The sequence below is a fragment of the Ischnura elegans genome, chromosome 6, assembly GCF_921293095.1.
Source record: "Ischnura elegans chromosome 6, ioIscEleg1.1, whole genome shotgun sequence".
Lineage (NCBI taxonomy): Eukaryota > Metazoa > Arthropoda > Insecta > Odonata > Coenagrionidae > Ischnura > Ischnura elegans.
In genome coordinates, this window is record NC_060251.1 from 85,652,242 (window position 1) to 85,668,213 (window position 15,972).

The 15,972-nt window shown below is 39.6% G+C and overlaps 1 protein-coding gene across 10 annotated transcripts in view; it reads right to left on the bottom strand.

The window, feature by feature from the left end:
- The window catches only part of LOC124161087 (PDZ and LIM domain protein Zasp), a 190,249-nt gene extending 174,757 nt beyond the window's left edge, over window positions 1-15,492 (bottom strand). For 3 of the 10 annotated variants that reach the window (XM_046537278.1, XM_046537274.1, XM_046537277.1), the window contains exon 1: window positions 14,996-15,490. In XM_046537278.1, coding sequence (XP_046393234.1) covers window positions 14,996-15,103 — 108 coding nt within the window. In that variant the 5' untranslated portion in view covers window positions 15,104-15,490. Of the gene's footprint in view, window positions 1-14,995 lie in introns of all 10 variants that reach the window. The other 7 variants (XM_046537276.1, XM_046537275.1, XM_046537281.1 and 4 more) reach the window with 4 other exon arrangements.
- Window positions 15,493-15,972: the final 480 nt, after the last annotated feature.

Below are 15,972 nucleotides of genomic sequence, written 5' to 3' on the forward strand. Positions count from 1 at the left end.
CCTCATTGCGACAAGAGCCAAATCGCACTTCGGAATTACTTCGGTGCACAGACAACAGGCTCGCTGTAAGTCGAGAATCCCTATAATCTATAGATGCAAACAGAGCACATCGCAGACGGATATTGAACCATTTTTCATTCATCTGCAAGCAAGGTATGAATCACTAGGTACTGAAATACGGAATATTGGAGGGCATGGTCATTTATTCTGACTTGATGATAACCTTTTACCGATGATAAAGTTCTAAAGAGTTCTTCTGCCAAAAGGATGGAGGTTTAAAACCTACAGATAACTTTTTGTTAACTTTTCATCTCGGAATTTCATTATAATGATACATTCGACGACGGTTTTACTAAAAATGGTATTCAATACGTTGCGTAACGGGGTATTTAATCTGGTGTTGGACCTCCACAATGCAGTCCTCTTGTGTAGAACTAATGAAAATTTATGATAAGTCCATTCATCTTAATCAACGAGCAACAGCTGCAATGTACCACAAAACACCTCTAGTATGCTTTAAAATTGTTTAAGTTGACGCGTTTGAATTCGTCATCCGTCCGGAACGCTCGGAAAAAAATGACGAGAATTCTGCGCATCCGTGCGCAATATAAAGGCCGCGAAGTTTCAATTTTTTCTCATTAGTTTAGAAATTCTTATTACGTTCAATTTTTTTATTAGATGCTGATTTGAGAAACGAGAGTGGACAATTCAGCTGTGACCCTTTACAGAATCGAACCTTTTACGGCTAATACTCAAAATAATTTTCTCATAAAATTGTCTCGCTGGAAGAAACATTTCCTCGAAACGGTGGCCTCAGTGTCCATTCCTTATCCAAGCATTCTTAACTAAAAATGTTTATCTTCTCAGAAGGATGGGTCTAAGTGAATACAGGCAGTGGCGCAGCGAGGGGGGGGAGATTTTTGGGGGATAAACCCCCCCCCCCCAAAGCTCAGAGAAATTTAAATTTTAATCCATTTTAATTCATTGGATTACTATCACTTACAGAATAGAGTAGGTATTAATTAAAAAATCCCTCCGAAAGCCGTAAAACTCACCATTTTGAACCATTTATCTTTGAAAATTTCTGAGTGGGTATGGAGTACCCGCACCACCCACTTACCCTAGCGGGTACTCCATACCCCCCAGACCTCCGAGTAATAATTCCTAGCTGCACCCCTGAATAAAAGTATATCGCAGTATTGATAGGGAAGATCCGCTCTGCTTAAGTTTCCATTGTGTGTCGCTAGAACTCTGAGTTTGTTGCGTCCCACCAGGAACATATGTCCGAAATGGCATCTCGTTTGTTAATCACTTCCGCGAGACCAGACCGCCAGAACTGCCTGCACAAAGCGAGATGTCTTTTCCATCTTTTGCTCTGTCACCCTCTACGAGTTCAACGCGCTGCCCGTGAGCAAAGATCACGTCACGATTTTTCACAGAGCGTGTTTCGTTCCATTTGCTCAAGAGGTCGATCATGGCGTGACAGGGAAAAGCGTGATTAAATCACGGAATCACTCTATCGTCGCCCGACGCAAAGACTCCGCGTATTTCACTGGTCGTTAGGTATATCGTTGTATTCGACCAAAAGAAATGCTTTGAAGGATTGTCTAGCACTTTCCATTGAGATTGGACAATGCGAATGAATTTAGGAAAACACTCGCTTTAAAGCCAGAGCGCGGGATTCCAGAAAGGCGTATAAAATATCATTTTCTGTACACAAGTGAGAATTCCGCGATATAGTCCTTGTGCTCCCTCCAATTTAGCTAACAATAAGTAGATGCAGGTGTAATGGGAATTTTTCTCTGCATATCCAAAGGAGAACGTTTTTGCTCGGACTTGGAATTTTACTCTTAAAATAACGAGAAGACGCGATAAATGCATACCCTCTGTCGCTCAAACAAGGGAAATAAAATTAATTTTTAATAACTGTTAATCATATATTCAGTTGAAATGTAGGAATAACTTAAAATTTTTTTTTAGAAACGACTGGCCAAGTAATTTTTATTCAAATGGCCACACTTTGTTTTAATAAAAATATTTTACACGCAATTTTGCAGCCTTTCGAAGGACTACCTTGAATATTCATATTGACCATTGTCTAGTCGCTAAAAAACTGGTATTGATTTAATATATGCTAATTATGTATCATTCGTTTTAGTTCTAATTTCGTCTTTTTCACTACTCAATGAATCAGTAGCTAATTCAGGGCAATGAGTTATAAAAGATTTTCATCTCTCACCTATCCAAATTACTATTTTATTCACTTTCCAGATGCACCCCAAGATGAAGTCCTCATTTTCTCTCCGTATCTCTGTTTCCGGGGGTTATATGTATACTTGGGATTGTCCCGTGGGAGGTGGCCGCTGAACCAGGGTGATTTTCCAGGGGAGGATAGGGAAAATGATTCCGTTCCGAGAAGAAATGGCCGTTTGTAGGGATCATCACAGAATAAAAATGGCCATAAGGGGAAGCCGCAGCGCCTTAGTGGTATGCAATGTCTCTCAGTGTTAATATTACAGCTTAATAAAGAGTGGCTTTTAGATATTCTCCAATTACCTTTAAAATTGTTTGTTGACCAGGTGAAATTAAATCCGTTATTGAAGAGCCACCTTAGTGATAACTACCTTCCCATTTCTCCAGATTTTTCCAAGCATTAAGGGGGTCGGTGATCCTTTATAATTCGACACCGATCATAAAGAGGGATATCTAGCCAGCTGAGCAGCTAAAGTTAGCTATTCGCGAAATGTCAACGTTCTTCACACTCGAACTGTAAATGCTGGGAGAGCGCAGAGTGACAGATATCAGGAATCTTATGTCGGTGGAAGAAGAAAAATAAATATCCACAAGATAAAAATAAGACTAGAAACCATTTTTTCCCGCTGACAGTCGACAACCGTGAGGCAAACGTCAGATACGAGATTTCCTCTTCGGAGCATCGTTAGATTTACAAGCCTGTGTTGAAAGACTGGGTCGGAAGCCTGCGATAATAATATTCATGTTGGTAGTAAATGTCAGAGAGTGTTAATTCCTTTTTGCAGTAAAAATATAACATAATTGAAATAAAAAATAATTAAAAATTACAATATTAACAAAAATATAAATTAACACTAAATACGAAGGAGTTCAGTAGAAATAAATTTAATATATGCTGAATTTTAACCCAATATTTCTTGCTGTACCTTTTACTAAGCGTTAAGCTGTGTTATAAAAACCCACATTCTTCAATCACAAGCAAAGTGTACAATATTATTCCTTTACCCCAATGTGGTTATCCTTAATATTTTTCAAATGAAAAGTCTTATACAGAATGAGAAAAAATCGTTATCGAATCAGAATCGGGGGATCCAGGTTCGAATCCCTGTCAAGGCGAATGATTTTTTGTAGACTTTTCGCACAATTTGTGCCTCGTGGATGACTCCCGTAAATTCATCATCTAATCCTGGTATACTTAAACATCAGATGATATTATTTGGTAAAAGACTTACCTTTTCGGTCTACATGAGAGAAAAATCATACAATATGTAAAAAAATCATATACAGTGCGAGGAATTACATCGTAGTGAACTTGAAGTAGATTGAACTCAATTCTGCACTAGAAACGGAAGTTTATGGATTAAATAAGTACTGTCATAAGGAACTGGGTAAAAATACTGGTATTAAATGCAATTTCAAGAAAATATAGAATGGAAAGCCTTTTTTACGCAGACGTCATTTGAAGAGGGACAACGAGAAGAAATAGCTTTAAATCTTCATGAAAATGACTACGAATATTACAAAAGAGGATCCTCAAGTCTGCCTCTAATTGTGTTGCCAACCACAGCGCATTTAAATGGGTTTAGAAAAGTCGTCACTCGCATCGCTGACGGACAAATTGATCCGCGTTTCACTAGGAAATAAGGTATAATTAGCTTTTTAACTGAATTTAGATACATCATGATAATGCAATACATCAATTCCATAACTTTCCCGTGCTATTCTTCGCAACAACAAACAAATGCAAAATATTGAAAAAAATGTGGATCGCATTGCACTCATCACCGCGACGCGGACATTTTTGAAAACCGATTAAAATGCGACCAAAGTGGTATTAGAAACCACCCTTTTATGGCATGGAATTGGGCCTCCTTTATGCAGTCCCCTTGAAAATGACATTTACTTCATCTTCGACCAACCTCACTAACATAAGTTGTGAGCACTCTTGCTACATTTGCTCCGAGGCAGCTTTTAAATTTCACGGTTGAAATGCTTAAAGAAGCGAGACATTGAAATGAAAACGCGGGATTCTTTAACAGACAAATATGCACGCGATTCTTACTGGGAAATAACTTATGCCACTAGTCACGTGACAAAGGTTCGCGCCATTTTTGGGAGTCAAAGCCTTTCCCGTTACCATGGCACCCTTAACAGTGATGCGTCATGACAACAGAAGCCTCCGAGTGCATAGACTCCCTGATGCAGCGAGGAAAGAGTGTATATCAACGCATGTATGTACCGACCTAGTCGTGAGTCACTCAATACGCTGTCCTTCAAAGCTTCCTCAGCGATTAGAAATAGCCAACCCACGCCTGTGCCACCAAGATTACGACGACAGATAATGCAGAGCAGATCACGAAGTCCAAAGGCAGCGGCAACTTGCGAACAATGATCGCACTGTGCTTTTCACAACATTTTCCGCGCTGATGGGACGGTTGCTTTTTTCCGGGAAGCCTCCTATACATATATTGTATGAGATCATTTTCGCCATCCAATATTTGTAAAGATGGTGTGGCGGTGAAGTCAGGAATATAACAATAGAGTAAACACCGAATCGAGCTTCGATTAGTGCAAGTTCGTCATAAAAATCAAGAATACGTGTTGATTCCGACGCTTGAATGCAAAAAAACATCAGAAACCTTAGAGAACTGAAAAAATAAGGGTATGTACCAATTTTTTATCATCGATTAAATACCATAAATACCCACGAGGTAAAAAAATATCCATTTTAGAAAAATAAAATATCTAGATTCAAATATAATACGTAGCACACGTCATGGGGAAAATTATCAAAAACTTGGAGAAAAGTGTTTAGTGGAGAGAGGATAGTGGAAAAATACAAGATTCAACTCAGGCTGAAAATACAAATGGTTCTTGAACACGTGTAATTCAAGCTTTATTGTCGATGCCTTATGTTAGAAATAGGCTTCAATATATTCGAAGAAAAAATCTTCGAATGACTTTCGTATAACACCTCATGTAATTAATTTTGATTTCAAAAGAATAATAAGCAGCAACTAAGCCACTTCGGAGGAGAAATATTCCGAATGAAAATAATTAGGCACCGATGATATTTTTCTGCAATTAAAATGAAACAAAATATAATCGATTGCACTTTGGTAGGAATGAATACAGAGGCTCTCAAAATTATGCAAACCAAACATAAAAACATTTGACTCTTAAGTGACCGGGGTTATTATTATTTACAAAGTTGCGATCCAAGTAGATGTTACAACCACTTAAAAAAATACTGTAATGGAATATGTTGTTGGAGAGATAAAAAAGTAATTCGAAGAGAAATCGTTAAGGCAGAGTGGGGGTGGGAATTAAGATTCCTTTTAAGTTGACAGGTTTGGTTTGAATTAAATTTGCATAGCACAGTAAAATTGCGAACGGATTACAAATTTTATTGACAGGATTTTGAATTGTTTTGAAAAGTTAAGGAATCAACCGCAGGACTCATATTACTTGAGGTACACCTATATAGAGTCACCACCAAGTGCACGCTAAGTCTACGTAAATGCAAATTATTTTTTCCCGTAAAATCATTGCGTACAATTGCCTATTTCCATTGAATTTTGTTCTCAAACATAATTTCAAAGACTGAGAAGACGGTAGATTTACAGAAAAAACGGCAAAACAATGTTGGTCAATCCATTGGCGCAGCGAGGGGGGGTTTTGGGGATAAACACCCCCCCCCCCCCCTAGAGCTCAGATAAATTTTTAAGTTTCATCCATTTTACTCAATTGGATCATTATTACTTATAGAATAGTGTTATGATTAATCAAATATACCTCAGAAAGCCGTAAAACTCGCCATTTTGAACCATTATTCTTAAAAATTTTCTGGAGGAGGGCCCCCGCAACTCCTGCTTACCCTGGTGGGTATGCAATACCCCCAACACCCCTAAGTATTAGTTGCGCCTAAAACTCCCCCTTGCCTTAATTCTTAGCTGCGCCCTTGGGTCAATCAAACATAAAAACCAAGGAAATGGTCTTTGTGAAAGTATTGGAGTTTAAAATACATTTTACGAGAAAATATACAGAACAGATAAGGCTTTTAAGCAGATAAACGGAAGACCCATGGATTTTCACGAATCTTCCGTAAAAATCTTATCTTGAACACCTGAACTTTATTCAATAAAACTACTACAAACCTCTGCAACATATAACTAAGGCGAGGCTATTAAAATCTGATATTTTAAGTATTTTGATTGGAAATATGGCTAAAAAATGGATTGAAAACCCTCTAAAAATCTGACTAACCTACATTTAATATTATTAACATGATGGCCTAAATTTCAGACGCAAGCAGATCTAAAGGTAAGAATCGTGAAATCATAACGAACTTCAGCTAGGTCATTGAACTGTATCACCAACCGATGATATAAATATAAAACTGCTAAAAATTGAAGGTTCCAATTTTCGATTTTGTATCTTCGCTTTACACCAATTCCTGAAAACTTACTACTGTCCCAACAAAACGAGATAATGATACCGAGATAACGCAAGTATGTCAGAGTACCGAAGAAGTTCAAGTAATTTTTATAATGTTTTAAAGAAAAATATAATTGCGAATAAATTGTATATTGTATTTGATATTTTAACCATAACAGTTTTACATCGGCGCAACTAGGTCAAATGGCAAATTCAAAGAGATTGATGCAAAATGTAAATATGCGATGGGATTTCTGCAGCAGATGGCGTCAGTGTTCCCCAAAGACATTCCCACTGGAATACCGCTGATCAAAGAAATGACGTACGACAGTCGGAAGCGCGGTTCGTGCCAATATCTGGGCCCGCATTGAGCTCGACCCACAATGAAAGCATTCCGCAGGTCACATTCGACGGTCTAAAGGGGCACGCGCTTCCTATACCACTACGAGATTGGGCTTGCTCGAAACAAGTCTCAATATGGTGCTCAACGGATTTATTCTTAAAAAAAAAACATTCCAGGAATACACTGCGGTCGTTGTGAGCGAAGAAATTTGGGTCGGGCAAATATGATTCAAGGGACGGCCGTAGTCTTCGAATAAAAATGCACAGCTTTCACTTCCGACGACTGGCGCCACTTAAATACTGCTACGCGACTATTTCAGTTCCACCCGTCATCACTTGAATGGGCAATTACACCAAGAATGTCAGTCTTTAATTCTTCGATACTTAAAGCATTTAGGAAAAGCTTACAAAATACGCACATACGAAGTGGAACCAGTTAAAAAATGTGGTATGGTATGGTATTTGGAGGAGGCGACCGAAAGCTGAGGTCATTTGCGCCATGAGGGAAGGGTAGGTAAGGAAGGGTGGAGAGAAACCTGGCGTCGGCATTAGCCCGCTCTAAATGAAAGGCGCCAAGGGGACCACGGCTTAACGTCCTATCCGACGGACGGAGTGTTGCGCTTGAAATGTCCTCCACACAACATTCTAGCAGGGATCGGGCAGTCTCTGAAAATTCTCTGCCGCTGCCGGGATTTGAATCCGGGCCCACGGTGTGGGAAGTCAACACTCTAGCCACACCACCAACCCGATCCCCAGTTAAAAAATACATTAATGTATTTTTTTAACTATTGTGTATTTAAAAATTGTAAAATGTATTACAATTTTGTTGCTATTGGGAAAAAATATTTGTACTTATTTTAAAATGTTTTTCAAAGTTTACAAATACCAACAAGAATCAGCCCTGAGAATGTTGGGAAATTCTTCCAACGAAACGTCGGCCTAAACAATGCAGACCCTGACTCGGTTTGAAACCCGAGAAGCTTTCATTCATTCTATTCTAAAAACGATAGAAATTTGCATGAAAAATGGTTTCCCATATGTGTTGTACCAAATACAATTAAATGTATGCCTAAGTACTTACGTAATTTAAAATGATTGGCAGGAACCAAGAGGAAAGCTAAAGATTGGTTAATTGGAGAAATTAAGAACTTATAGTTTTATAATTGTGTTGCTAAATATATGATTTTTTATACTTGTGTAATCACGTATGTAAACACGTACAACTTATAGTACAACTATTAAACTGCGTTTCTAAATGGCCACTATGTGAGAAGAATGAGGAACCTTCAGACAAGTCATGCGGCTAATTAGGACCGAGAATGTCTATATGCGAACAAAACATATTATTAATTTTTAACATCGTGTCAAGAAGACCATCATCCAAGAATAACTTTCACTCGTGACTCTTGTTAAATCTCATGACAGCTCAAAACGACCTCGGGTGTCACTGATTTGAGCTGCAATGAAATTGGCTCCAGTTAATGGAATATTTTGGTTGTGGGTCCAATAAGCATGCAGAAAATGGTGTAGTATGAAGCTTGTGTAAGGCAGTTTACCTCAAATAATATGAGATGCATTAAATTTTGTACAAGTTATCAGATTGATAGGATATAATCAACCCATGCAAACTGAAATTGTAATGTTACCACAATAAAGTTCCAACATTTCCCAAAACTATGAGTTAAAAACGAGATATTTAGAGAACTGACCATAGCTAGGCATAATAAATACCAGCAGAATACAAGGAATTTTTGCCGATGCCATCCGCATATCATGCCCAACCAAATTTCGATAAATGAAAACATCGAAATTTTGCGACTGATATTGATTCTCCATGATGTGCCAATCAGAGGAAAGGCAAATTACACTTATGGAGTACTTAATTAGGATTGAGATTCCTCGACACAACAGGCAAGTCAGCTTCCATGGGCGTACCCAGCGAGGGGCAGAGGGGGGTCAGCTGCCCCTCTCTAGAAGCAAAAATCGCAAAATGCTTTAGGCAAAATCAGCACTGAATTGAAACGAAAGCATTCAACAAATTTTCTTTAAACCCACGAAAGATGATATGCATTAGTATAAGATCTGTAACTAATATATAACTACTTTTTCAAGGAAATAATGTCATAAACTAATGTCAAAACTTGGTTTGCCCCCCCTTCCCCAGACCATGGCTTGCCCCCACCCCCTAGTTATGATCCTGGCTACGCCCATGTCAGCTTCTGCAATTTACAACGCAAAATGAAGAGATGAGTAAAAGTTTATCAACCAATAACAATGTATTCGCCACCGTCGGGATCAAACTGATATCAACCGAATTCTTTCGTGCCAACATAGAGTCAAGGCCATGAGAAGCGATGCAGAAGATGTTGCATTTTTCAAGCTCAGGGAAAAAGGTAATATTGTGGAGAGCTCTTTCGTCTCCCAAATGAGAGATCTTATCCCATAACGCGGCTTCACAGCTACACGGTTTGTGACTTTGGCGCCCTTCCCTGGAATCGGAGACGGACGAGACAGTCCCCTGCGTAAATAGAATGCGTAGGTGGTGACAGGGATCTCAGGCGGGAAAATAATTGCATATGCCAGCTGCACCCTCACATTATCCTCGCCTCTTTGCTACAGTTTTGCTTCCCCTTTTGCCGGATTTAAAGGTGGATTCGTCACTAGGGTAACTCGAGTCGATTGGTTGCAAATCCCAAGCAATGCTGTTACCATGACAACGAATTTCCGATAGGTTGTGCTATTTGAAATTTTTTGCCAAATTCACCTGTTACAGGCAGCAAAATTCACAGCTACGTTTCGGCTTGACATCCCTAGTTAACGTTGGATAATTCATTAGGTTATTCACAACTTGACTGATAAAAAAATACCATTATGAAAGGAAAAATAATAACACCATAAGGAAACAAATGCCTATCGAATGGTTGGTCCACCTCTTCTTAACGATGGATTCGTCATAACGTTAACACAACTCGAGTCGTAGCAAAATTATAAATTTGTTATCATCGCTCAGTTACCGCATAAACAAATTATCAGACAAGTTGCAACAGTTGTTGTCAACAAAATCAGTAAATACTTATAGTATGTATAATAAGATACGTAATCATCCTTTAGGAAACATGAATCACGGCACTAGACACTTTTTACACGGCATACAATGTGTTGAATTGGTCATCTGAGTCATAAATCTAAGCTTTACCCCGTAACACTCAGTTGTTACCACGTCAGCGAATTCCAGGCACACTATGAAACCTGCCAATTCGTGTGCCAAATTTGCTACCGAAACTGGACACTATTTAAAAAATATATAAAAATAACCGTTTTGACACGACACATGTAATGACGGAATAGTCATCATGGTAGCACAATTGGAGTACAAACAAATTTTATCGACACCATACGTCTCTCTTACAACGGCAACGAAATATCGGACACACTGTGCAAACACAAAAATGTACTAGCCAGAATAGTAGCTTAGTTTTGCGAAAGATCATATCTGCTGGCAATATTTTTTAGCACAGCGTAATCATGGATTCGTCATTTGGGTAACGAAATTCGTTTCTTAATAAATTTAAACATTAATCTTCATTACTCCACCACAACGCGAACAAATTAATCAGGCAAGCTGTGTACTGTATTAGTACGCCACGCATAAGAATATCTTTGAGGAAACATGAGTTGCGAAAGTCGTACTAATGACAGTTTTTATTTGCTTGTAACTAATGTAAACTTCACCACAGTTTCCACGGCGACGAATTATTACCAGGGATTCAGTGTAACCAACAAAGGCTTTGGCCAATGAACATCATTAAGGGAACAACATGTTGGCGACGGTTTGTACCAAGAGAGTTCTTTCGAAATTCACCTAGCACATTGAGTTCAGGCCAAAATTCTTCCCATGAAACTAACGTTGCAACGCTAGTAATACCTTTGTGACAACATTTCACAAAAATGGCTCCCCCGGGAATTTTATACAACTATTTCATCGTCTGAAAAATGGATATCTAAGCTATTTCCTGCGCAGGTTTGTCAGTCCGTCGTTAACTTAAGCAATCACGATCTCTCTTCTTCAAAAGTGGGGCATCTTCCGTTTAAAATAACTTTTACATACGAATGAACTAATTTTCATTAAAAAAACAATGCAAATTTTCCGATCAAAAGAAGGCTTTGTATATCCCCTTTCAATTAATATTAAAATATATTTTCGGTTCCAAAAAACAATGGGATGGGAAATGCAAATACTCCGTGAGGGATATTTGGAAATTATACTAAGAAAAAATATTAAAAGCTACCCTAGCCAGGGATTAGGTCAATAAAACTGGAATGTAATTCAAAGGGTAGGAATAAGAAAAGGCATTGTTGATATTAAAATAAAAGAAATTTTGAATTTTACATCAGTATTTACGCATTAGCTTGGAAACAGAGGAGATAACTAAGCCTTTGATACTAAATTCATGCAATATGCAATTCTGAAACATGGCAATGGGGGCCGAGCCCAGGAAATAATTCACTGTCACGGAAGTGGGGAGCGCTGATCACTGAGCCCGTTTCGCAGATGAGCAAGAATTCGTCGATACCAGGCGGAAATTCGAAAAATGGATGACGTCACGCGAATTCCTCAAAATGCGCTGAAGAACCCAGGCGCGTATCCGAGAAGTGCAAGATGAATACGAGGAAAAGTGCAAAGACATCGCGTGGGCCATTTACCAAGCTTACTAAGAATGGAGAGTGGGCAGTTAAAACTCAGCACCGGACCGTAATGGCATGCCACATTCAAAGTTCCCGACGTAATCTCCTCGCTATATGTCCTCGAGACGTGAGGGAGTCGGCAAAATGTTAATTGTACCACATCGAAGTACGTGTCCCAGATGCTGGAGTTCATGGCAGCGTGATATTTCAACATAGAAGCGAGGAATGAGCGCAAAATCTGGACAATAATAATGCAAACGGTTGAGTACAATAGCCGACTACAGAGTGGGAATCTTAAATACAGGGGCACCACTGTGATATGACGCGATATCCCATGAATTCGGATCCCAGCAATCAATTTCAGCGAAAATCTTTTTTTTTCTTTTTTTAATTGCGGAGCCGATAGCAGTTTTTGGATCCAGTTGATCAAGTTTTTACCGCCGTCTGCTATTTTAATGACAGCAGTTACTTGTGTCATTGCTCTTAATTCAACGCCTACCATGGGCTGAAATTACATCGGAGACATTTCACCAAATTCATCAAACTAAATAAGGGGAATGTGTTTTCCACGAAAGAAAAATGAATATCCTCTTTGATTCTTATAAACGATTATGTTTTCGAAGATAAGGCGAGACAATGAACTGACTAATGGATTAAAATAGTCACCAACAAAACGACTTCATCCACTAAGCATCTTACAAATAACATTTTTTCTTGATGAATCCACGCGCCGTCTTCTAATAAAAGAATCAAAAGGAACCATCGCCAAAATTACCAAGAAGAAAAATGAATTCACTCACATCGTACTATCAACTTCGCTATGTAGAAGAACTTTTTCACTTTCGCTATATTAATTCCTTAAGTAAAAACGCAAATATTTTCTGGATAGATAAGAAAAATTTCTGCTCGCTCTAGGATTCTTGAGAAGTTCACGCCATTCTCTAACAAATACTTTATTTTCAATTGCATGATTTTCATTAGGTTCAATACGAGGTAATCAGTCGAAACAAACGCACCGACTAGAGCTTCACTTTTTTAATTTTTTCTTAAGTGAATCTATTTCCAATCGGTAGGAACTCAATCCGAGTAGATCGTGAGCTGAAGTGTAACAGTATCCCCAAAATATATATGTTCAGCGCCGCCGGTGTCGCACCAGGGAACTAGGTTATCCTTAATGATTGAGAACGTACTTCGCCTGCATTTCGATGGCATTTCCGATGAGGGAATGGCATGTGCGAAAATGGGATTATAACTTCATATTGAACAAAATTAAGGACCGTCACATAATATTCAAAGATAAATCAAAGGAAATTTTCAAAATTATTAATTCGACCGTGCGGAAATTGTGTTCGAAATAAAATTCTAATCAAAACTAAATTCCCGTGCATTCTCAAGCGGGAGGATTTTAAAAAATACTCAATGTTACAGATAATTATTTACGAAAGAGGGTAAAGTTTCTCGTATGGGTACCTGGCATAATTGACCTCGCATCGACAAGAGTACCTAAAAACCTACTGTTACATACACAAGGACGAAGTTTCCCATGAAAAAATATTCGACTTAGCCGGGATTCGAATCCGGATCTTCCGCTACCCAGTCTGATGTCCTAACCAGTTACACCACCAAGACGTCTTCTCAGAGCGAACTTCTTTGATACAATTCGAAAACAAATCACAGCGATTCATATAAATGGGAACCATTCCGATTTGTTGAGGTGTTAAGAAATGAACTATCAATTAAGACTTGTAACACTAATTTTTGCCGATTCGATTCCTGATCATTCTCTCCATGCCTTCATAGAGGGAGGCTGCTCAAGAGGAGTGCCCTCTGTTCAACGACTTCCAGAGAATTAGGGCGGGGTCCAGCTTCCAGATGATACCTCGGCGTACCCTTGCCCGACACCGCCCTCCGAGAAGTTCCACCGTAAAGTTAAATTATATAATTCTCGAGAAAAAACTTGGACGTTCCTGCAGTGAACACGAAGGCGAAATCTGGCTTTCCCAAGATACAAGTCTAAGATCGACATGTATGAAATGTAAGGAATATCAGCCGAGATAAATTCATATATTATGAATATCATATCATATATTAGGAATAGTTTTATTCAAACATGTCCCACCGCACTCAAAGTTCTGTTCTGACAGAGAAGATGAGGCAGATATTTCCAGGATGCTGAACTGCACCTCTCTTGGGATGAAAAGGGAAAATATATCCATCTCTAATAGAATATTTTCTCGTAAATGTCGACTCCAATAATATCGCTCGTAATATTTGTTCCTAAAGAAATTTACGGAAAAAGTAATATAATTAAATTAAATAAAATGCTTCAGTTAAGCAAATGTATTGGAGTAATAATTTATGTAATCGAGGGAATTAAATACAAAAACCTCTCGCATTAAAGGCAAAAACACAGTTATTTCAACACTAACTGAACGTTTAAGGACATGTACAGATGTATTCAAACCAAATAAATAATTTTATTCGCATATTCAGCTAGTAACTTCTATTTTCAATTCAGTCACTTAAGTACTGTTTTAAATAGTAAGGTATGAATCAGTTTTTTCCTTGATTCAGTACTTGGTTTCACTCTGAAAATTGCCAATTTCACTCGCAATTTTAGATATTAAATTTGAAAATTATTACTTTGGGCAATTCAATTTTACATGATTCGTTATCAACATATTTTCCTCTCCATAATTCACAAATTTTGATTTTCGGGTCCTTTCTCGTAAGGCAGTCGAAATCGAACCTCACAACGCTCGTGTTAAATGCCCCTCAACGTTTAAAACACCCCCCTTGGCTTTCTGGCCGCGGCTATTCCTTCCTCCGCTTCCTCTCCTCCGCTGCTGGGGATGAAACATGCCACCGATCCCAAAATATCCCGTCGCCCTTTTAAGGACGTACCCCACTCCTACCATAACCCTATCCCTTAACACCGCTCCTCTCCACCCCCTTACGCTATTCGAATTTCCCGTGCCACTCTACGCACAACACCTCCATCAAAATGTACTCGAAGTACGCGAAGAATATTCCTTAAAAATCGCACGGCGTCCGACTAAAATTCAACCAAAACTGAGGGAATGTTCGTTCAACACTACACAAATATATGGTACCTACACACTCTGGACCCCAAATTCGACCACGGTTTCCTTGGGGGCGAGGATTCTAATCACATTGTTGAGTGTCCAATGGGGTTCCTTTTGCACTCCGTTTGCGTTTTAAAAATGTTTATTCCACAATGCCACCGATCGGTAACAGACCTTTTCACAGCACTCACCTTCTGAATGACCAGGGGTGCTCCGAAGTCCTTGCCACCTTGAAGTCGGAAGCCCCATGGCGAGCCGTCGAAACGGGACAATTTGACAGTGACCAAAGACGAAGACATGGTGATGTCCTCCTCCGCGATGGATGGTTGACAAAGGGAAGCTTATCAGCGAAGACGAGGAACGTATCCGCCCAGGCCTGAAGGGAAGACGACTGCTCTTCCTTCCTCTACTGACCAATCTCGAAGAAGTAAATAAAAAAACAAAAACAGGACGATTTCCCCCCTCCTCAGGTTACTCTCTCTCTCCGCGGGGCCGGCCGCTCTTCCGCGCAAGTGCGAAAAACAGTCGACTTGCGACGCCGCGCGCGCGCGATTCTGTCGCTCTCGTTCGTTCCGATGGGGCCGCCCGGAGTCCTCGAGGTCTGACGGCGCACGCTTGTGATGTGCTTTTTGATCACCGGACGTGTTCCTCCAAGTCCGCCTTGAGCACGACTCCCAGGAGATATGAAAGGAGGAGGAGGCGGTGGTTTAGTGTGTTCCCCCTCCCCTCCCTTCCGCCGTGTCTTTCCGTTCCCGCCCCTCACTTCCCCTACGGGAGGTCGCCGTAGCAAAGACCAGTGAGTCTCCCCCACACCATTGCTCTCCCTCTCTCCCCCTCCTTCTTATTCCACGCGCATGCGCGTTTCGATGTTTCGCGCGGCGCGGCAAACTGTTGAATTCGCAGCAACAGGGTCTTTAACACTGATCTGAAAACGTAATTTATTGGTAGAAGACCGAAGGCGACGACAATTTACGACGAAAACAAAATTCTTAACCATTCAGACGTTCTCTTTCAAGTATCAAATAAGAAAACGCGCAAGTTTCCGCCCATTTTCCATGAGTGGGTGACGTAATTAGCGCGTCAGTTCAGTTCATTCACTCGATCGGGTAGAATCTTTCACATAGAGAATAGTCACTAGCAAGAGTGTAAACAATTAAAACCAAATGAG